The 23,652-nt window shown below is 37.5% G+C and overlaps 1 protein-coding gene across 17 annotated transcripts in view; it reads left to right on the top strand.

The window, feature by feature from the left end:
- Nucleotides 1–23,652, top strand: part of ADGRL2 (adhesion G protein-coupled receptor L2) — a 394,136-nt gene that overhangs the window by 327,517 nt on the left and 42,967 nt on the right. For all 17 annotated transcript variants that reach the window (XM_055814914.1, XM_055814915.1, XM_055814917.1 and 14 more), the window contains 2 exons: nucleotides 15,615–15,724; nucleotides 21,363–22,163. In XM_055814914.1, the coding sequence (XP_055670889.1) occupies nucleotides 15,615–15,724; nucleotides 21,363–22,163 (911 nt within the window). The remainder of the gene's footprint in view (nucleotides 1–15,614; nucleotides 15,725–21,362; nucleotides 22,164–23,652) is intronic.

Below are 23,652 nucleotides of genomic sequence, written 5' to 3'. Positions count from 1 at the left end.
AGAGAAAACAAGTTTGGTCTGTTCCATAATGTGAGTGGATAAAGAAAATCTTCCACTGGACTCCAGGCTTGGATGGATAGGGGGTAAATCTCCTGTAACTGATTAATGTCACATCAGAGTGAAAAGGTCTAGCCAAAAGCAAAGTTTGTTTGGGGTGTCCTTGCTGGTAGAAGGCAAACCCTGCTGTGGGGTCACTGCAGAGCTGAATTGGAGCCTTTGCAAGACTTCCATAAAGAAGCATTCTAGTGCCTCAAAAATAGCTTCCTCAGACAGAGCCCACGGTTGATGCAGTGTTTAAACTCTAGCATGCTTCGGATTTGCATGTCTAACGTGACTTGAAACAGTTTTCACGGGCAGGATTTTATCCTCTGCCACTCACAAATGACTGTGATTGTGGTAATGGCGCACTTCACTTCGAGGGGCTGCCAGGCTTAGTCAAGGGCTCTGCTGACCCCTGCTGCTATTCTTGCTTTTTCCTTTGCTTTTCCTTCTGCAGCCAAAGATTGCCTCCTTTTGCTAAAGATATTATGCAGTGAAAAGTGTCTCAGAATAAAAGATACACCTGGCTTTTTTCTACTTTCTGGTCATTAAGAGTTTGCATATCTGCCCTTTTTGTATCAGAGAAATACTGGTGTTGATGATGGTACGGGCTGATGTGGATAACGTGCGTTCTCGGAATTTATGCACACTGGAATTGCTGTGGTGCTGATGCTGATCTCATGTACGAGGTCCTTCCTTTGCTTTGGCGTGCCAGCAGTTTCTCTGTCAGCCTCCTGACAACTGCCTCACAAAACGTTTACCGTACAAAATTATCAACATTAGATATCTTTCTTTAAGCATCCTGTAAAAATGAAAGCTTCTACTCATCTGAAACAGACATAGGTCTTAGTACAGCAGTCACCCCCATGAGTGTTTTGATGTAGCAGAAGCTTAAAATGCTCTTTATTTTTAAACTAAGCTTTTCACAATACCGGGCCATGACCCAATTGATTTTTTTTTTCTGTTTTGTTTTGTTTTCTGTGTGTTAGTCACAAGACTTAGTTACGACTCAAATGTAAAGAAAAAAGCAGAAATGCATGTAGCCTGTTTTCATCAACTAGGCAGAATCACAGAGCCTAGAATATTCATGAAGCATACCATAGTCCTTGGCTTTATTACAGAAAAACACAGTAACACCCATGACTGAGAAGCACCTTATCTGGCATTTTGCATTTTCACTATCATTAATTCTTAATATGAAAGTAGTAGGTCTAGTTTACTCATTAAAAATAGGGGTTTTTATTCATGGCGTTGTTCCATCATGGCATTACTTAGTAAATTAAATACAAATCCTTGTATTACGAGACTCTGAGCAGTAAAGTAAGGTGCAATAGCTGTCAGTGGTACTTGATCATCTTTTTGCAGTATGTTCTATTATTGCTTCCTGCAGAAGAGAGTATATCACACACACACAAGCACATAACACGTGTGGTGCTGTAGTCACAGTATTGGACAAGCCACAAAGGAAACAACACAAGGGTCACTGATACAAACTAATGACATATAAAATTTAGATTTAGTTTAAAAAAGATTTGATTCATTATTTTACTAGGGTGTCGCTTCGTATTTTATTTAGTGTTTTCATATCTTTTATTTAAGTCGGGTTTTTTTTCCTTCATTTTTGGCAAAACTACCATCAAATCCTTTTTAAGTCAGTGTGTATCTTATCTGGCAGGATAGTATATACATATTCATCAGTCTTTCCTTGTTGTTCATGTGTGAAAATAAATATAAATAACTATATATATATATACATAAATTCTTAAGTATTATACGCTGTTTCTTGTATATTTGAGCATCATATATCATATAAAATACATGCTTCAGCCTGTGATGTTCTTGGGATTTTTTTGTCTGATTTCTGAAATGGGTTCTATTAGGTGCGCATAGCCTATAGTTAATCATGTATGTTTGGGGTATGCAGTTACCTCTCTTGGTAATTTACTAATGTTTTTAAGAACTTGACTGAGACAACATTGCTTAACCTTCAACACCTTTCAGTTGAATTTTGAGTTCTCTTGGACAAATTTCTATGAATTTTGTATAGTTTTTGGATTTCTAGTCTAGCCAAGATACATTCCTGGTTCAGTTGCACTCAGAACTTTATTATGAAAACCCTCTGATTTCCTTACTTATTGCTGCACCAAATTTAGTTCGTATAGAATAATACTGTAATAATTGAAGCCTATTAATTCCTCCTACCCCAATATATCCTCTATAATACTTAGCCAATACAGCTACATTATCTGATAAGTTGATTTAGGGCTTTATACATGTGTTCATATAGCCATTTATCTCAACCCTTGCTGAGGAGACCTTTATTAAGCTGTGATGACTGCTGAATATGAAATGTAACCAAGATTATTTTTTTATTCAAATATAATTTAAATATTCATCAAAGAGGAGTTATGCTTGAAACTGACAGAGACTATTACCATCAAAAAATATAATTAACTGCACTGGGTATCATGAAGCAGAGTTAGCCAAATAGCCGAGAGGTCTAATTGCTCTAGAGTCTGAGAAGCAATAGTTTTATTTTATACTGTTGCTGTGGAATTAATAGTGATGTGGTTTCCTATGCAAGGCAATTAAAAGCTGCCTGTTAAGGTTCATTGCACTATAGGAAATCTGTTGAATATCACTTAGTAAACAGAACTGACATGGAAAAGGAACATGAAGACGGGCAGAGCAGGGTATAGATCATAAATTAGGACAGATTAATATGAATTAAATATGTGTAAGTAAATTATGAGTACTTTCTAGTGTTGTAAAGTCAGCAGTAGCGATGAAAGTGAAAAGTTTTCATTAGTAACACAAAGGAAATAGAATTTAAAGATTATTACAGTGAAGCTATTTAATTCAGAAGAAAGGAGTAGAAGAGTAACGTGGGTTTAAAAATTTAAAAGTAGCTACAGACCAGTATAGAAATGAGTAGATCTCATATACTGGAAAATTCCTTCTGCCACAGAATAATCTCCTACTTACAATAAAATGAACCTTCTGACCTTTCTGGCTGAATTAAGCTTTTTAGTTGAATTCGACGAGAAAAAAAATAATATTATTAAATCCCATAGATTCTGCCTATGCCCAGGGTATACAATCTAAAAAGGGGTGGGCATATTCGTGGCATTTTGACGTCAATGACGTTGCTGAAATGGAGAAGTTTAAGGATCAAAGATACAAGCAATAACAGTATTTTACAGCCTTTCCTTTTTTTCTCTCTAACAATAAAATTGCAATCTAATTGCTTAATAAATGGTCCATGATTACTGAAAGACATAGATAATTTCCCTCATTGCATTTCCCCTCTTTGCATTTTGTTTTCTACATATTGCAGAACAATAATTAGCAAAAATGAATTTTTTTTCTTAGGCCACAAATGAAAGAAATCTTTTGTTTCTTTTTTTTTCTTTTTTCTTTCATGTAATAACTGTGAATGAAAAGAGTTTATGTGTATGTTCTTTAATTTAGTATGGTAGTCAACTTCTATGTTTTTTAAGAAGCAGTCTTAAAAACTAGTGTCATACTACTGGTAAAAAAAATAATCAAAGAATCCAACTAGAATTCCTGTTTTATATAAAGATTGGCTGCCTGTTTCATACATTATTTAACATGCTTACCCTGTTTATATCAGTGACATAAGAGTGCATGCTGCTTTCTCAGAAGAGTACTGTCTTTGCCGCTTCACAGCACAGCGTCTTGTACTCCCAGGCTTGCACATGGTGTTAGCAGATATTTAAAGCACTTCAGTCTAACATTTTATAGGTCATGATGAACTGAGCCTATAAAACAAGCTACTGCAATGAAGTTAATGCAGTCTTAAGAGTGTTACATAGACCAAATACTCAGTATTCAGTATATTTTTAGCCTGCTGTAGACACATCAATGGGGAGGAAGGGTTCTCACCAAGTCAAACCTGTTTTGTAGTACATTTGCAGTGCAGAATCTTTAGTACAAATTTACTGTTGAAAGACATATTTTTCTTCATGTTTTCACTATAATACAGTAACTATCAGAACCCCCGGATTTCAATTTCTTCTAACACACACGTAAACACACAAAGCAGAAAAATAAAAGAAATTAGGTAGCAGAATCATTTCATTGAGCAAGCTGCCCTGACCAGAGTCATACCATTTGAACACTATGGAGGAAGGAGTCTAATCTTACTAGTTGTTAGTGACACCGAGCTGTATAACGTTTCATCTGGCAAGATACATATTTTGCCATTGTATGTGCAATGGCATCTATATTCTTTTCTTAGTAGTAATCAGTGATCTTTAACCTTAGTGTTCGTTGCTTCTCAGATACCTTGCTTCTTGTGATATATAGCTATATGATCCAGCAATTTTGAAATGGATTTAATATACACATTTTTCCAGCACTGTAAAATTGTTGTTTCACCATAACTCAGTTTGTACTCTTCTTCCTCTATTTAATACATTAATTTAGGCTGAGTTGTAAGTGTAACAATAACATAACAGCTCTGAATGCATAATCTTTCCCTGTTTACTGAATTTCTTAACAGCATTGAACTCAACTGTGCTGTTACACTCATGAAGCTGTAGGTGTTTTCTCATCTATGATGTAGTAGGACTGATACTGCCTTCAGTATATTATTCTAGTGCCAGCATCACTGGTGGGTATGAAAAACATAATTTACTTCATATATTTAGCTTTCTTAGATAATTTTGCTGCCTTTGTGACAGAGATACAGCAAAAGAACACCTCCTGGAGTTGCATTTAAAATAGGAGCACTTTGGGTAATGTACTGTGGACAGAACACATATGAGTTAGTGCTCAGTTATCATGAATGCCATCAGCAATGCCTTGTTGCTTTCTTATCAGCCACTTCCTGCTGTCAGCCCAGTGCTTATTTCAATAGAAAAGGATTTGCATCAAATGTAATACAGTATTATGTATGGCTAACATGGGGTTTTTAATTGTGCAGGCACATGAGACTCCTTCAGTGGGAGATAGTTTGATAAAAGGATTAGATCATGAATATTTTTGACACAATTAAAGATTATCTGTGCATTGATGGAGTCAAGCCAGTGAATTTTCTGATGTGCTTTTTACAGCAGTGAATCCGCTTGACTTGGGTAAAAACCAGCTGCAGAATACACAGGATGTTTGCAGATAGAAAAAACAAGCAAACAGAAGCAGCCCCCTAAACTTTGTTGGACTTAAAACTGGAAGTTCCAGAAGTGCACAGATCAAATCAGGAACTTAATCCTTTTAACTCTGAATCACAAAGAAGAAAGTGGGATTGTGCTTTCCAAGTTAGAGCAAAAGGATACTTTTTCAGGGGAAGTCCTATACCTGGAAGCCCTGCAGACTTTCCAGATGATAATTAGATCCAGGCATCACTGTGGGTAATGAATAACAGTGCTTTTGTGACAGGCGTTCCTCTCAGAAGAAAAGAAAGTACTTGTAGCGAGGACTTTCAGACACATTTTAATAGGAAATGACACCACTGTTAGAGAGTTGATTAAAGACCTACCAAGGGACAGCACTTCTGGAAAAAATCAGCAGATGAAATAAGAAAAGTTGTAATTTTATTATTAGTTATCAGTTAAATATGTATAACTTTAAAGCCATGAAATCTGCATTAAAAATTACGAGAAGGAAGACTGTACCATCTTGCTAACAGATTGCACTTTTATAAATCTCATAAAATAACCAAGTTGTCTTTTGCCTCTTGCTCAGCATTTTGCTTTGAGATCTGTTCAGCCATAGAAACCAGTCACTCCATAGCCCTGTGGAATTGGTAGATACGCAGCAGTGGGCACATGGCCTCTGTTGATGAAAATTATAACCCAAAAAGGGGATATTCCCTGAGGCAAGTTTACAAAAAACAATTTATTCTTTTTCACCCTGTAAAACTCATCTTACATGCAGGATCTCTTGCATTATTACAAACTCTAATCCTCTGAGTGGGTAATTAACGGACCAGAAAAGCCATTTGTGGAAAGGAAGAGCCATAAGGGTGAAAAATATTTCTCCACTGAATGATCTTTAAGGAGTAAATAATTACAAGAGTGAGAGGTTTGGGATGACCAATCTAAATCTGAACATAATTAGGATGAACACAGTTTGAAAATCGAAGCAGTTGGCATGTGCAACAATTCTCATATCAGAAGACTAATTAAATATTTAAAAGCCCAAACCCCCTCACTATTCACAGAAAAATAACCTGCCACAAAAGGGTCTGTAACTTTGCAGATAATTAGGAAGGGTTACAGGGGGAAAAAATCACAGATTGGCTCCAAGGTTCTGCAAGGTCACGTCTTATTATGGTGTATCTTTTATATGGTCTGATAACGTTTCTTGCTAATTTAATCTAAGTAGGGCATCCCATAGCGATTTCCCATTTCCCTTGTTAAAAATGTGATCGTTTTCCTATATGAAAACTGCAATAGGTGAACATTTTTATAAATAATTGCTCCTAATTGATACAGGCTATAATACTTTTAATTATTCAGGGGGAATGCATGTGTAAAAAGTTCAGTTAGGGTTGCCCCAACCACACCCCCCATTTGAAATTGTCTTCATCCTCTCTGTTGTAGAGGGAAAGCAAAGTACCCTATGAAATCATGTTGCCTCAGCAGCCAATTCTGTAAATTAGTAAGTCTTACTTCCCTGTTAAGGCTAAGATACATTTATGTTGCATATGCATTTCTGCAAGCAGAAGAGCTGTGTTAAACTCAGGAGACCCATAGTGAGTCAAGCTGAATTTGCATTGAACTGACCTGGAGGTCCAGGCAAAGCATGAACATTAAAAGTGTACCATGGCTTCTACATTTCAGAAGCTGCAGTAAAAAATCACAACTGTCATTTGAAATACCTTGTTTTGGTAATTAAAGTGGGTGATTTTTTAAACCGTGTTGAAGATCTGTGCAAATTAACATGAGGGGTAAAGCTACTTATTTTCAGTATTGTAATTCTTCAGGTTACTCATTTAATAATGACTCAGAAGCTATCTTAAGTTACATAACTTTTAACTACATTATGAATATGCTGCATGCCAAGCCATGGATAAAAAAGATTGACAGTGCTGCAAAAAAGGGTTTTTACTCTTATCCTATGCTCTCTAGCTGGGAGTCTCTTCTGCTGCAAGTCTGTTGCAGTGTTATGCCTGAGGATCAGACACTGTGATTTAGGATTTTCACTTGGATTTTCTATACGCTCCACTCTCGCACTGCGCCTCAGAAATAAATGCCCCTTTGTAAAGCTGCGGTATTATTACCAAACCCTGCGTTTCTCCCCTGAAACCTGCTCAACCCACAAGGCATGACACTGCGCTCACGCTCATCCAGTGTGAATAATCTGTGTAAATCACTCAGATGTTATGATGCTGCACTACTAAAGTTTTCGTTAGTAAATAAGCATAGCTGCAGGCTATTTATTTTGTCTAAATGGTGAAACATTTAATTGGATCTTTTTAACTGATTACTTTTCAGCAGTGCGGATCTGCTTGGCTTAGTTGGTGTACGAAGGCATGCGCTGCCTGTAATCCCATGCTGCATTTTGCTTGCAAATACACATGCACATAAATAGTATGATAAAATTATGAATATGACTTTATTTCCATTTCTTCTTCTTCAGGCGAGGTCGCATTAGAAATGTTTTCTCTAAAAAGCACGTCTCTTCTGCTTCGTACTGTTACAAGGTTTGGGTCTGCAAACCTCACTAGGAGATTTTTCCATTTACTACACACACATCGTTGCATCTTTTGGTACCTAGCTTTCCTGTCCTTGCTTTACAGTCATCTCCTCACAGGCTCGGGCAGTTCTAGTAGGCCTTTCATCCATGTGGTAGAAAGTAGCAGGGATAGAAAGAGGGGATTATAAAAGCACTCAAAAATTTACTGTGAGAAGGCAGGAGTTATGTATCCCGCTGGAATCTAAATTTCCTTTTTCTTTTCCCCCCCTCCCTATCTTACGTGATGCTACAGTTTCAGGTTAGTAATAACGCCATAATAATAGCATTTGCACCAATAAACAAAGTACTGGAAGGAGGATCAATGGTAACAAGAAAAAGTACCTCTGACAGCTCAGATGTGAGAAGATTCATCTTTTTAACAGTGACTGCTTTGAACTTGGAGAACACAACACTAAAAGGCAAATGGGTCGTAACTAAATGTATTAAAATTGTAAGAAGAATTCGTAAGCAAGAAATACCCCATTAAATTAGTTTGCCATATAAGTCTGATACACATTCATTGATAGTAAGTCAGACTGGGTAATCCTAAGAAAGGGATTTCCCGTTGTGTTTTCTTGTCTATTTGGAGTTTTCATCCTCAGTGCATACCCCTAGACTCCCACAAGATTACACTGTGTAAAGAAAACACAATTAAATATTATTGCCTATTTATCGGGCAAACGGAAACAAACGCTGTGGTGCACCATCTACAATTAATTATACACTGCTCGGCTTCCTTATGTCATGTTTACTCAGTAATTAGGACGATTCAACAAACTATCAATATTATGTTTAAAAAGAAAATAGAAACAATTTTCGCAGTTCCCCCCCCCCCAAAAAAAAAAAAAAAAAAAAAAAATATTTTTCATCTGAAGCCACCAGGTTTATTGCTGTAGCGGTCATGTTGCCAAGTGCATAGAAAATCCCAAGACTGGGCTGTGAATTTTCAGACCGAGTTCCAGCATGCCTTACTGTTTTAGCAGTCACAGGAAGATCGCCAATATCTAGACACAATTCTTGTGGCCAAATTCTGCTTTCATATGTGCTTATTTATCTCCCATTGTTTTCTTAGATATGAAAACTACCACCACAGCACACTAAATCTGTTTTCCCTTTAAGCTAGGTAAAATTGGTGCTATTTTCTTTTTGCATGCTCATTTCCCCATAATAGTTTTGGGGATTGTAACTTGAAAATATTTTTCAGAAACGCTTACACGAGTAAGCAAAACTGCCAGTGTGGCATCCTGGGTTTTTAAAAGGCCGGTTGCAGGATTGTATGTCTGTCTTCAAGCAAGTGTAGCTGTGTAGGGATGCGTGTGCTCACTCTTCCTGCGTGGGTAGGGTTGTGTTACTGCTGCTGGAGCACTATGAATATTGCAGTGATGGCTGGCCAATGCTGCTCCAAATTAGGGCTTTATAGCAAGGCTGGTTTTTTTAGTAGGTCTTGGTTTTTTTCAGGCTTTGGTTACACCCAGTTTACTTACTCATTAGGTTTCAGTATGTAATAATGTATTTCTTTTGATTTGAATTTGAAACTCCAAATTTAAATACATTCTTTTAAATAATTTTATCTACTGTGGGGTGTGCGTGTGCATAGGTATGTATCTACACACCCCTGAAATAGAATCTCTGTTCTGTGGCTATTTTGTATGTAAGTTTTGTACACACTTTCTAAGACCAAATTAATAAAACATAGCATTTAAGTAATATCTGACATCTTCATACATATGTAACTTTCAGTTTAATAACAGGAGTGGAGGTCTAGTGAATATGCATACAAAAGCAGAAGCACATCTCATGTGGCTGTTGTAGACCATTAGGAATACATATGTAAAGACAGCCATTTACACTGGGTAAAGAGGTACAGGAATTTTTCAATTTAAAACATGCTGTTGTTAAAAGTCAATACACGAAGCATAGCTATCCGACATTCCCATCTCTTTTTACTCAGGCTGCAGCTCACCCAGGGTGATTAAGTAACAAGAAGACCATATGGAGTATGTGGTGTTACAACTCAGAGTTTACGTGCTTCAAGTGGTGTTTAAGCAGGTTGCTGCAGGCAATATGCAGGAACATGTCATCGTGCTAGCTTTTAAGTATTTAATCAATATGCTGAAAGAGAAATATTGTCAGATCTGACTTAAAAGTTTCAAAACATTCCAAGATAGATATTTTTAAATGTATTGACAGTTTTATTTAAAATTAATCTTATTTATTAAGCGTGGCTTTGTATTGTATCTTTTTTTTTTCTTTTTAAAGTGAAATACATGACTGTTTTCTGTGTTTTCCCATTTTACCTTACTTAATGAAACACTTCATTCACGGAAATGCAGCATTAGGAATACCCCAAATTATTTTGATGGCCCATTTCTGGTTAGACATGAACCCCTACCCTTCTCAAAATAACACGATGTTTCTTTTATGTTACTATCTTTGTCAAAGTTATGTATGCAAAACAAAAGCATTTTGAAGGACAAATTGTAATGTTGACATTATTTTCTACATAGCGTGATTTTGCAAAATACGAGAACCACTTGGAAAGGACCTGTGTGTATCTTCATGTGACGGATGTGACTGAGCCATAAAGATGACCTCTTCTCTCAGTCAGCCGGTTTGATCCACATAATGCCAATGCCTTTCCAGAATCTGCTGCTCAGATTCCAGTACTTTACTTTCTGGTCCAGTCATGATACACTGTTTTTCATTTTAATGCTGGAGTATTTGTTCAAGTCCATAGATTTTGCATTTTTAATCTTCCTTAGAACAGTGGTGAATAATGGCCCTTGGCAGGAGATAATGAAATTTTCTTAATTTATATTTTCAAGCAGAAGCTTCAATTGAAAATGGCATCCTATGGCCTGGAGACATAGCTCTAGTGCAAGTTTCAGGGGAGCTGTAATAATAATGCAGTGCCAGCGGTGACGGGGAATGATAGGACAGTGAAGAAGTAATTTAAGAAAGAAAAGAGAATGTACCAAAGCTTTATTGTAGCATATCTAATGATCTGCTGAAGATTCCCAATAGCTTTTGGAGCATGACAGGAGAAACTAATGTAATCTTGCCAAAACAGAAGCCCCTGCTTAATCAGCAGAACAAGATTATTGATTAAAACACCTCACACAATAGATTGCACATGGAATCTCATCTCCATACGTTGCACGTGGAAAAGTGCACTAATGAGCATACGATAATAAAAAACAAGCAAAAGCAATTTGTTGGGAATTGTACAAGTCAAGATTAGAGTTGAAATGCAAACAAATTATCATGGCAAGTGCAGCTGTCCTTAAAGCTGAGCACAGACGGAATGGATGCAGCAGGGACACGGCTACGCTGTGAGCAGAAGAAGGTACTTGCTAACAGGCCTGCTGGAGCTGCTTTACTTTCCTTTTTTTCTGTATTCATCTGAAATGTGAAAGGGCCATTCCTCATTTGCACAGTCTTCTTCCTGAGGTGAGAGGAGTTCAGACATTGTACTGTAACTGTTAATTAAACACTCCATTTGATTTTTAGATTAGTCTAAGTGATGCATCTGCATTATGAAAATGTAACCTTTCTTCATTCATACTAAAATACCGAAGAAACTAGTGTTACGAGTACACAATTGCTCCTTGCATTTATGAGAACGGTGATACTTTCTACATTTCCCCTTGCAAAACTCCTGCCGCTGCTGGCACAGGAACCTGAACTGCCATTCCTTCAGTGCTACAGTTAGTCTTTTGCTAAATAGGGTTTCAAATTTAATTCATGTATTACCTTTCCTAAATCAACTGTTACTGGGTTTGATTAGAGTTCTTTGCAGATCTGCTTTATTTCCTTGTAAATGACAGTCAGTGTATCATAAATCTTTGTGAATATTGTGAATGACTTAAGTGTGAAGACATTTCTCAGTGTGAGAACATACGAATTATAAGATTGGATATAAAACCTGAGAATCTGAGTATTTTAACATATGCTAGGGAAGTATGCAGTTAAGTAGATTACAGAACACTTAAAAGGTACTTAAAACCTACAGAACACTTAAACACTAGATTACAGACACTGATAAAGTATTTGTGATTTGACTTCTTAAATTTGCAGAAATTAGAGCTGGTTTGTATCATGTTTTCATGGGAACAATTCTAAAAGCATTTGAATAGATGGACCAAACTAATAGTATATTATGTAGAAAAAATAATGTTGGTTAAAATTAATGAAGGACTTGCCAGTTAAGGTTTATGAGGTTTGGATTATATTTTTCCCCCGATGGTGTCTAGGCCAATTTTGCAAATCGCCAGGTACTTCATTTCCACTATAGTCTGGTTTTGGATAATACCATGAAGTGGGTGCACTCAGAAAGGGCTTGCCCCTTACAAAAAAAAGTGAAAATGGATCACAGGATTGAGCTGAAGGCTGTAACAGTGTAATATCCTCTTCTTTGGGCGTAGCGTAAAGGTTTCTCAGAATTAGGAAGCTCTGCTATGGCAGTGATGCAGTTGCTTTAATAATCTGTAGCCATGTAGGATATTCTGCTGTTTAGTGCTATTTTATGGAGAATGGAGTATCTTTTGTCCGATACACCATGAAATTCAGTGCCTCTTATCTTAAAGAAGCTAAACGGAAACCTTTATCTGTTTGTAAAACGGTCTTTGCAGGCAGCAGCAGAACTGTAGGCCAGTAACTAATAGAGAAGTTGCTACCCCTGGTTTTACAGGGGAAAAAACCAATGCAGCAGGCATTCATTTTCTATCTGGAAATGAAAAGACTTTCATTTATTCAGAGAACGAACTGCAGTAGTGTAAATTCCCTGAATTACTTGTCTCAGAACTACTTCTACCAAGTCCACTTACTCTGCATCTCTTCTCTCTAACCCAGGAATTGGGATTGACAGCTGCTGTAGTTGCTGGTGGTGGTTTTTGAAGGTTTCCCTGGAACTGAAATATGACCACTTAACTATGAAACAAATAGTTACCTGAATACTGACTTTTTAAAATGTGAATATTTTAATCAAGCGCCTTTAATTTGAAATCTTAAAAGTGCATAAAAATCAGAACCTTATGTGGAAATTAACTCAGATTTTATAAAACACAACCAGCAATGCAGAAAAATCAGTGATTTGAATGTAAAACCTGCAGCTTAAAGCACGAATCCTTCTGTTCCTCTAGTTATCCAAGTAATTGCACTTCTTGGGGAGGTGTTGGTGTGCTTTGTAGCACTGCTGGGTGCTGCAGCAGTGGGCGTAGCTCATTGTTTTGGAATAGGAGTCTCCTTCATTTTGGCAGAAGGTGACCATCTGCACAGCAGGTGGAATCTCACACGAAGAAATAGTCAGAAATTTTCAGACAGTCACCAGCTTCCTGTAAACACCACTCAGTGCCTGAAGTTTGATGCTGGTACTTACTGTACAAAGAAAAAAAATACTGCCTTTTCTTCTGATTTATTATTATGCAACCTTTTGGTACAAACACGAAGCTCTTCGTTTCCTGACTGACGGCAACATTATGAGTCTTTCACTGGAGGAAAATGAAAGGGAAGAAAACAACTTTTTGTATGGAAACAACCGTCCATCTTTTTCATAAGATTTACAAATACTGCTAGTAGAACTTTTTTTCCCACAGCTAAATATGACCTTCATGAGTTTCATTCTCAAGCAATTTCTCCCAATATGTATCCATTTTATTTTGTAACAAATCAATATTTCTCTCTTAATTGCCACTCATTCAAGTGTAAAATGAAATTTTTATACAGCTCAAAGCTGTGGAAACCATTATACTGAATGATGCACTATGCAGTCTTTTTGTAGGAATTATTTTGGCTTCGGTGTAAGTTTTTCATTAAAGAAACAAAAAGAAATTTAAGGAAATTACTTACAAAATCTTAAATCTGAGGTTTTCTCATGCTGATTAGTCTGGCCTGAGATGTGTGGCATAAAAAATCCCGTACAGGGTTTAGAACAGAGAGACCTATGAGGTTTTGGGCTGTGTTGCCTTCTGCTTTTACAGCCTCCTCCTACACAACACATGAGAGCAGCACTTTGACCTTGGTGTGAGTACAAAAAAGGGACTGGATTGTGCATTTTCAGTATTACAGATTCAGTACAGTGATTTTCTCTGCAACTTGGGTGCACATCTCATCACTTCAGCACGAGTCTGAAAGCCACTGGATGCATCACACTTGTTCCAGACTGTAATAAACTGCACGAGCTGTTGCAGTGAATGATGGTGTTACTGGGGGTGGCACGGCGTGACCTGTGCGATGGCTGTACAGGGAACCTGCCTGCGCTCTCTGGAAAGTCACTGCCACAAGCAGCACAGAGGTGATAGGTGGATTCCTCACCATCTATCTGTATCCATGGTTGTTCATATATATAGAAATACCTGGCAATTTCCAATTAGTTCTGCAATTATGAGTCTTATGAGGCTAGAAATAAGTAGCTTAAAAAAACAGGGGGGGAGGGGGGGGGGGGGAAGAAAATAATTAACTGATCAAGTCAGAAGAGTTGTTGTTCCTGTGTTTGCTCAGCAAGAGGCACAGCATAATCTGACCAGCTGTATGCTAGTTTGATTAGTATATAAAAAGGAAAGTGATTTATATCAGAGTTCTCCAGATGCACTTGCTCTGCCTTTTATGAGGTAGCATGAATTATTCTTATACCTGTTGACAATGTACAGCTGTGGAAAACCGCTGATACAAGATAGATTATTTTAGCTTGGGATGTGGGGATGTGGTATTCAGGGCGTGTGGGAAGTAGTAGAGTAATAGAGAAGTTGATGTACAGCTGGAGTCAAAGGCTAGACTATTACTTTGGTTCAGACTTCTGTTACTCAGTTTGCTGACAAACAAAACTAACCCCTGAGAAGACCAGCCAAGCTCTCTTTTTCTTTTAGTCACCAAACTCTCTGACCTTCTTTTTTTTTTTTTTTTTTCCTTCCGTTTCCTTCTGACTATATTTTCTATATTACATTTTGACCATCTCTTCAGGGTTAGGTGGTTGTTTTTCCACTCTTGAAATTCCAAGCTTTTTTTTCCCTTTTTTTTTTTCTTTTTTCTTTTCTCCATCCCGCCCCCCCCCCCCCCCCCCCCCCCCCCCCCCCCGAATAGTAGTCTAAAATATCTTGGTGGTTATTATTATTTTAAAAAAGAAAATCTTCAAAAACCATGACATTCAGTGGACCCTTGTGGTTAGAGGCTTTGTTATCAAATTGTTCTCTGTATCAAAATGCATTGGCTTCCATTGTTAAGCAAATAATATATATGCTTCTGTGTCTTCTCTAAAATACATTTTCATTAATTTTTTTGCATTTCTTCCTTTTAACTTTTTCTTATATACTCAGATGGTCATTCCTTACTTCTTCCTGTAACCTAACAGAGGAAGCTTAGAGTCCATCAATTGCTCCTAAAATAATTGAAATGGAAATGCTAATGCTCTTTGTCTACAGTAACTATTCAACCAAAATAATTTCCGTGAATCACAACAAAAATATCTCTGAGATGTAAAACCATTCAGCAGTATGTCTATCTCTGAAGATGGAAGGAATTGCTCATTTCTGTTACTGTACATTTTTCAAAAGTACATATTTTTTCATTTTGTATCATCATTACATTTTGTTTTGATTTTATTGAACACTAGTATCAAATCAGTATATGCTCGGAACAACTGTCTCTACCAGAGGGAATGAGTAACATCTCCTCCAAACTTAACAGTGAAAAGCCTGAACTAAGATACTGTCTTGAAGTCTTATTTATGGACTTTGATGTAGTATTAATTAACTTCATTGTCGTATGGGTTGGACTGGCCAAGTGTAAAGAGAGTTAGCACTGCATATAGTACTTTAGTATGAACTTGCAGATTCAGTGTAATTTTAAATTAATTGGTTTGCTTTCTTTTCCCATTACAGGTGCAACAACCGAACACAGTGTATAGTAGTTACTGGGTCAGATGTGTTTCCTGATCCTTGTCCTGGAACATACAAATATCTAGAAGTTCAGTATGAATGTGTTCCTTACAGTAAGTATAATCTTTTTATTCTTGTTCACTTCCTCTGGCCCTCACAATTAAAGCTGGAGTGCTGTTACATGGAAAAGAAGCATATGTTTATGGCCCACAGACCCATTATGCATGCAGAGCACTTGCAGACTAGGGCCTCCAATTAGCTTCACGAAGTGTGGAAAGAAGCCATGGTGTGGTGCTGGCCAAGTGTCTGTCTGTGTTCTTAAGTGTTTGGCTTTTAAGGCTACTGTTTTTCCAGAAAACAAACTCAAATTAGCTATTCAGTAGGCCAGATAGAAATTTGTACTTTTGCCCGCTACCAGTTGCTGACAAATTGGCTTGGCTCACAGACTTCGAAAGCAGGAATTGACTTCAATTTTAATCATGATCTACTTGAAAGGCTACCTGCTGTTGTGCTGACTTTGGGTGCATAGCAAAACCCAGCGCTGACACTCAGAGGCGAATGCCCCAGTTGTGGGACATTGTAAGAGGACTTTGTGCTTCTGGGGCACATTATAAGTGAATGTAGATTCAGAGTAAATAATTCATCAATAAGTTACTGAAAGTTGATTCTTAAAAACAATGGGGAAAAAAGCGAGAAAGAAAGGTTCACTCCTGATGTAAAGAGAAAATATGAACCGTGCCTTGAATCAGCTGCCAAAACAGAATTTTTCACTGAAAACAAAGTAAATACTGAAATCATATTGAGATAGAAAAAAATGAAGTTACGGCTACTTCAGCAGTTTTGTACAATATTCTTTCTAATGCCAGAATTCAGTAGCTTTAGACATACTTCTTATTTCCTTGCAATAATTGATGTTTTTTTTTCATTGACATGTATGCATGTTTAGAAAAGTTCTGCAGATTCAACAATTTTAACTGGTTTTGCTTTCTTGTAAGGTCATTCTTTGCAGTGACTTCTCCCTCGTCCTGTAACTCAACAGAGAAATAGCTGTGTTTGCAATGGAATTTGAGCAGTGCACTGATCATTCCCTTAAGTTATTATTAAGCGTGAATTTCTTGATCTGCAGTAATCCTTAACCAAAGTCACATTTTCTGTTGATACAGGAAACAGGCCAAGTCTGAGATGCAAAAACACTGTGGTGACAGTATATATCCAAAAAGGAAGGAAATGAGTTCTGGCATAAGCAAAGCTATGTCAAAACTGTCCATACTGTTTCCTGCACAATTTTAAAATTTAGACTTCTTACACCGAAAAAATAATACTCTGTACTGTTTCACCACATTGAACCTTCACTGTTGTTAAAGGCCAAACACAGATCATCTTTTTTCTTCATTTCTGCTGTGTCACTGTGAAATGGTTGCTTGCTGATTTTTTATTTTTTTTCTGTACCATTTGTAGGATTGGAAGCCTACTGCATACAGTGATCCCTAGTACCATTCCTCCTGTGTGTAGTATCGGTGGCTTGTTGTAACTGTTCTTCTCGTGCCACTTTTGAGGAGTGATGATGTCTTACCCCAATCTAACCAAAGTTTTGTTCCACAAAAATCACTTTTGCTTTAGCGCTATTTTCATTCCCAAATTCTCTGAAAGGGGACAGTGCATCTGATTCCAAACCATGAGGTCAGTCAAATGGCAAGAGGTTACGTTTCCAGTTCCAGTAGGCTAGCTCATAGAGAAAAAGCGTAATGTGAATAATGTTCAAACACAACTTTTTATGCTGTTTTAGGAAGAGAAGTGTGGATATGTTCTACTGATTGGGTATTGCTATCTACAGGAATCTTTTCTTTTCCAGTTTTCAGAAGTATAGTGCCACACCGCGGCCTACCCTGTGCTCTAACATGTAGTTATTCTACTTCTAAAATGTTTATTTTTGTTTACTGTCAATTGCATTGGCCTACCATTTGTAATTCTGTGTCTATCATAACCCAGGATTCTGGATACTTCTTGCTTTTCAAAGTCTGTAAGTTTTGGAGTTTGTCAACTGCAGCATTTACAGTGGTGACACTATGCCCAGTTCCAGGACTGTAGGAGGCAACACCTGTCATTACCAGCAGTCATTAAAAAGGTTGCTAGTTACTAAAATAGTTTTGAAGTTTGATTTCAAACCACATTGTGCTTCAGTAGCAGTTTTGACTGTTGACCGTCTTTCTTCCCTGTCCCACAAAGCCTATCCTGGTATTTTTCCAAGTTTCTTTGACAGAAACTCCAGTTATCAAGTCTAATTTTTTCCTCCCTTACTTGTTCCAGTGCTCCATATCTAAACGTACAGAATGGCTGAAATCATTAGGTTTACAAATAGCAGCTGTCCCAGCATAAGAGACTTATTAGGAAGGTGGATAGGCTTTTGTGGGTCTAGGAAGGAAGGTTTTTAGTGATCACAGCACTTCAAACGAAGATTGAGTTCTGGTTCTTACTTTTCCTGAACTTCATTCAGTTACTGCAAGAATGCAAAATTTACTGTGTTGCACTGTGGCACCTTTCAGTCCACGAGAGATTACAAATAGCAATTGTACAGGTTTTGTGGTAAAACTTGGAAGTTCTTACACACTGGAGTTGGTGTCACCCTTGTACAAAATGCAGTTTATGAGCTCCTCTTATGGCTTGCTGGCCTCCAGAAATACATAGCTGCTTTGTTGATCATACATATTAATTGAGCTTTCTCTGGGTTCCCTATTCATCGCCCTCATAAGAAATTATTTAATAAAAAAGCTTCCTTTTTTGCATCTGAAAGTGTAGACAAAAAATATCTATTGAGATACTCAGTTGGATCTCCAACAAAACTAAAATTCTAGACAAATTTGATAGGCATTGCTTTGTCCCAAAATAACAGTGTTATTGATTAAGTTACAAAGAAATTGAGAGTACCATACTTGACATTTCTCTCAATTACGCTGCACAATGTATGTTGACACTTCGACTGAATAACAGAAGTCAGCCCTTTCATAAAGAAGAACATCAAAAGTACCGTTTTGTACATCTGTGCATTTTTATTTTAAGCCTTTTTTGGACTCAGGAATTCAGTAGAAAACATTTTAAAGTGTTTTATTCTCTCTTTGTCTGCATTGATTGGACTTTGCAGCATTTGTTTATTTCAATAAGCCCATCTGTCCCTGAAAAATGTACAGCTGTACACCAATGCAGGCAAAGCAGACATGCCAGTAATGATCTGAGTTATCCCTATCTTTTTCCTCCTCTCCTGTTATTAATTCTAAGCAGGTACATTATCAATATTGCTCTTTGGCAAGGAATAAACTCATGCATAAAAGTTCACAAACAGAATCATCTGAAAGTCATTAACACTGATTGTGGAACCCAGGAATTCACCTCAGAATACATCTTCTGTTTACTTGGATAACTCAAGAATTACAAATTGCAGAAAAACAAGTATTATACCTAAAGATGTATAAATGAACAAAGGCTAGGAGAACTACTGCTCATTTTGAGGCTATTAACCGCCTCCCACTCCCCCATAAAGTTTTGGAATTGTTCCCTGAAGAAACACTAGATCAGCTCAGCCAATACCATTCTCTCAAAATAATCATATGTAATTTCGTTAAATGAAACTGAAAATCCAAAACTTTATAGGAAACATACAAATACATTCTTCAGGATAATACTGTAATACTGAAACTGTAATAGCTGTGCAAATAGTTTTGATACACTTCCTTGGTATCAGCAGCTACTGTTACACAGATCGGTACATCTGTCATTTTCCAGGTCATTTTATGTAACTAAGGGAGCATACTTCAAAGGCTACTGAGTATATGAAATAGATTTTATTGCGAATAATTATTGGAAAGCTATTTACTAGCTGGACTTCAGCTATATGTCTTCCTGTAACATGTTCCTTAAAACTTCCTTGGGGAAAAATTGCTATAGTAATGTAACTTCGTTAATCAGGTTCGGTTTATATTTTCCATGTACGGTAGTGGGATGGATATTTGTTTTAAACACTTAGTATGACTGTTCTTGCATACTAGCTTGCTGTTTCGGGCTTAATCGATGATGCTGGAGAATATCTGAATGAGCTTAATGTTAATTTTTTCTTCTCTTTTCCTCTGGCTTACTGTGCTTTTGCTTCTTTTTTTCTAGATGATTTGCTTATTCCTTCTAGTCTGATTTTACAGTTACAGACTAAGAAGTGGCAAAAGTTCTCAAGAATAACATTCAGGAAACCAAATAAAATAAAGCCTAAGGAGGGCTAAAGGATGCAAGCTGCTTTCTTTACAAGAAAAAAAAAGCAGAGGGGTGGCTGGGGCGAAGATGGGAGAAGGTTTAATAAGCACACATACAAACCTATAAAATTAATATATTGCATTTTGAATTTATAATTATCTAATTAATATGTATATGTGCACTCGCACATATATGATAATGTGTCACTTAAAAACCAACTTGATAGCATTATACTTTGAGAAGAAGAAGAGTATGTATAGCATGCATTAGTAAAGCAATTCATTATTTATTCAGGTTCACTAAGTGAAACTACATGCCAACCTATCTGTATTGCCTCCTTAATCTACTAAAATGATTGATCCATGTTCACTTGTGTAACCGTAGAATCTCTCTCCTGCTAGGTTTTCCTGTTGTCTGTTTCTCTTTATCCAATATAGTGCAGTTCTTATTCTCCCTATATTTAGCGTCTGTTACTAATTTAATCTTTAGATTAATAGTCAATTTATGTTAATCTTCTTTCTTTTTTCCTTGCACTTTTTTATTTTTCTTCCGATGCTTAAAATAGAAGTGGAGCAAAAAGGTAAATAACGTATACAGTCCAAACCCCAGCTCCTTGTTATGTGCCTTATGGATGTTAACCTCTTCCCTTCCCCTCCCCACAACACTCTTATATTATGATAATCAGCAGGATCTCATAAGTACACCTCATAAAGAAGTCGACTGTTTGCAATAAAGTGACTTGGCTGCTTAAAGTAGGTGGCGGGGTATAGTGTCTGAAATACTTGGGCTGGAGGGAAGACTCCCTTGCTTTTTTCTCTCCCTTTCTCTTTGTCTTTCTTTCCCTCTCTTTCTCTCACCCTTGGGTAATTTCTTGTTAATCAAGTGTCATCTTGCCTGGCTTCCAGAACCCTCTCCATAGCATGCCATGGTTACAGGGTTTCCTGGTCTGTTTCATTCATTGCTTTGGTTGTGTTTTGTTTTCTCTGCTCCTAATTGCTTTCTCTATATACCTGATGATTTGTTTTGTTCCTTTATTTATAATCGAGGCACCTCCTTTTTCAGCCTCACCACTTCTTAAAGTTCTAAACAAGTCGATGTGATATTTTTTTTTTTGACTGAAATGACCTAGCGCACTGCTGCACACCAGTTAAAAGCTCTGGAGCGTTAATGCGTACTCACTAAAAGTCTTAAGACGAAAATGCAAGAGTAGCTCTACATTTTCAGCTGTCTGTGTATGCCATTGAGCCTTGGTCTGTACTAGTGAAAACAGTTCCCATCCACTCTCCATACTGGTACAGCAAGAACATGGTAACTTTAAGAAAAGTGGATGATAAAGGGTGATAATTGCATTAATTATAACATAAGGTATAATCTAGTGCCAATTAAATTGATTTTTTTTTCTTCCTGACACAGTCATTATGATTTACCTACCTTTTTTCTTTTTTTTCCCCTTTTTATTATAAGACAATCTTAATTTGACGTAATTCTTGTCTTACTTCTCTCTGTGACTGTTAGTTTTTGTTTGCCCGGGGACGTTGAAAGCAATTGTGGACTCACCGTATTTATATGAAGCTGAACAAAAAGCAGGTGCTTGGTGCAAAGATCCTCTCCAGGCTGCAGATAAAATATACTTCATGCCATGGACTCCATATCGCACCGATACTTTGATAGAATATGCTTCTTTAGAGGACTTCCAAAACGGACGCCAGCAGACAACATATAAACTCCCAAATCGAGTGGATGGTACTGGATTTGTGGTGTATGATGGTGCTGTCTTTTTTAACAAGGAAAGAACTAGGAACATAGTAAAATTTGACTTGAGGACTAGAATTAAGAGCGGAGAGGCCATAATCAATTACGCTAATTACCATGACACCTCTCCATACCGATGGGGAGGAAAGACTGATATTGACTTGGCGGTTGATGAAAATGGCTTATGGGTAATTTATGCTACAGAGCAAAACAACGGCATGATAGTAATTAGCCAGCTGAACCCCTACACCCTGCGTTTCGAAGCCACCTGGGAAACGACATACGACAAGCGGGCAGCATCCAATGCTTTCATGATATGTGGTGTCCTGTATGTAGTGCGGTCAGTGTATCAGGACAATGAGAGTGAGACCGGTAAGAACGCCATCGATTACATCTACAACACCAGGTTAAGCAGAGGCGAGCACGTGGACATTCCTTTCCCCAACCAGTACCAGTACATCGCTGCAGTGGATTACAACCCCAGAGACAACCAGCTGTATGTGTGGAATAACAACTTCATTCTGCGATATTCTTTGGAGTTTGGCCCACCTGATCCTGCCCAAGGTAAGAATTTGTTTTTTCTCATTTTTAATCTTTTTGTACTTCCATTCAGATAGCTATGTTATGATATCTTCGGTCCTAGATTTAGCTCTTGGCAGAAAGGTGAGGAGGGGTTCTTTGTGCCATGCTCAGCAGCACAGCGTTACAGTGATGCAAGGCAAATTTGCAGAACCTTTGAAGAGAGATACAATTATTTTATTTGGTTTACAGGCTTGTGCTTTTTTGTTTGGTTTTTTTGTTTTAATACAGGCATGCAGCTTTTCTGTGTTTGAGAATGAGATGGGGAATTGTCTATTCACTTTACACCATTAGTCAGTTTGACTTCTGTAGCTAAACTAAGTTTGAGTTCATTCACACTGAGCCAGAAGCCTGTTCCCATCCGTTCAGTGTTACCTGACTTCTGAATTGATTACAACATATATGTAGACCTTTTAACTTCTTGCCACCAGCAGCTGAGAGCATTGTCTGCTGGGAGGTCCCAGAGGAGATCTATGGGGTTAATGTGCAATACCAAGCATAAGTTTTTTCCCACAGCCCTATTTTCATGGGTCCTAATGCCAGGATAGACAATTCAATTATTATTCCATTGGTTATTATATATTATTCAAATGATTATTCAACACCTTTTTAGCAGGTTTCTCAATAAGTCCATTACAATTGCAATTCAGCTCACTTTAAGTTTGGAACAAGTACCTAAAAGGAAAGACACTGAAAAAAGAGGAAAGAAAAACGGAGGTCTTTAGGTCTCAGAAATCCCTAAAAATTATATGAACAGGCACAGCCACATAGTAACATCTGCAGAGAGTAAATACCAAGAGCAGTGCTCCGTGGCAGAAGATGCACGCAGGAAGGAACAGAATGTTGATAAGCTGCTTTAGCAATGGAGGTAATACTTCACTTCTCTCACTGGTATGCGTGTTTAGCAGCCATTTTTTTCTACCTCAAAAAAAGTAGTAATAATGGCTTCTCCACATGAAAAGTAGCTATCCTGCTTCGGCAAAGCTGATTCATGCACAGCAGGGCGATCTACATAGTGTGCGCACAGTTATATCAGCGTACATACAGCTTCTCCAGGTACAAAAGTACATAAGATGCAGCAGAATGAGGCAGTTTAGAACCAATACATTAAGGATCTCCAGAGCCAAGTGGCAATCTGTCCAGTCTGTCTCCCAAAGACCTCCCTGGCAATACATGGCCAGGGTTGAGGCAGGTTCCAGGTGTTTGAGGACCGAGCTCCAGCTGCGAGGGCAGCCGTCTTGGCAAGCTTTGCTCACTAAGTCAAGCTAGTCTGTTCCCCAGGGAGGCTTAGGGGCTGCACTTAGCAGAGACATACCCACCTAAGTAATTAGAAAAAATGGAAAGCTTTCGTATTCATACATTCTCATCCATGTCATTTTCATTCGGTTTAACTGTGATGAAAAGGCATTTTAAATTCTCCAAAGCTTTAATAGTAAGAGGGGAGAATGGAGGTGCAGGCTCTAAGTAGCTTTTG

Source organism: Falco peregrinus, chromosome 10 (assembly GCF_023634155.1).
Source record: "Falco peregrinus isolate bFalPer1 chromosome 10, bFalPer1.pri, whole genome shotgun sequence".
Taxonomy (NCBI): domain Eukaryota; kingdom Metazoa; phylum Chordata; class Aves; order Falconiformes; family Falconidae; genus Falco; species Falco peregrinus.
This window is presented reverse-complemented; position numbering and strand designations above follow the sequence as displayed.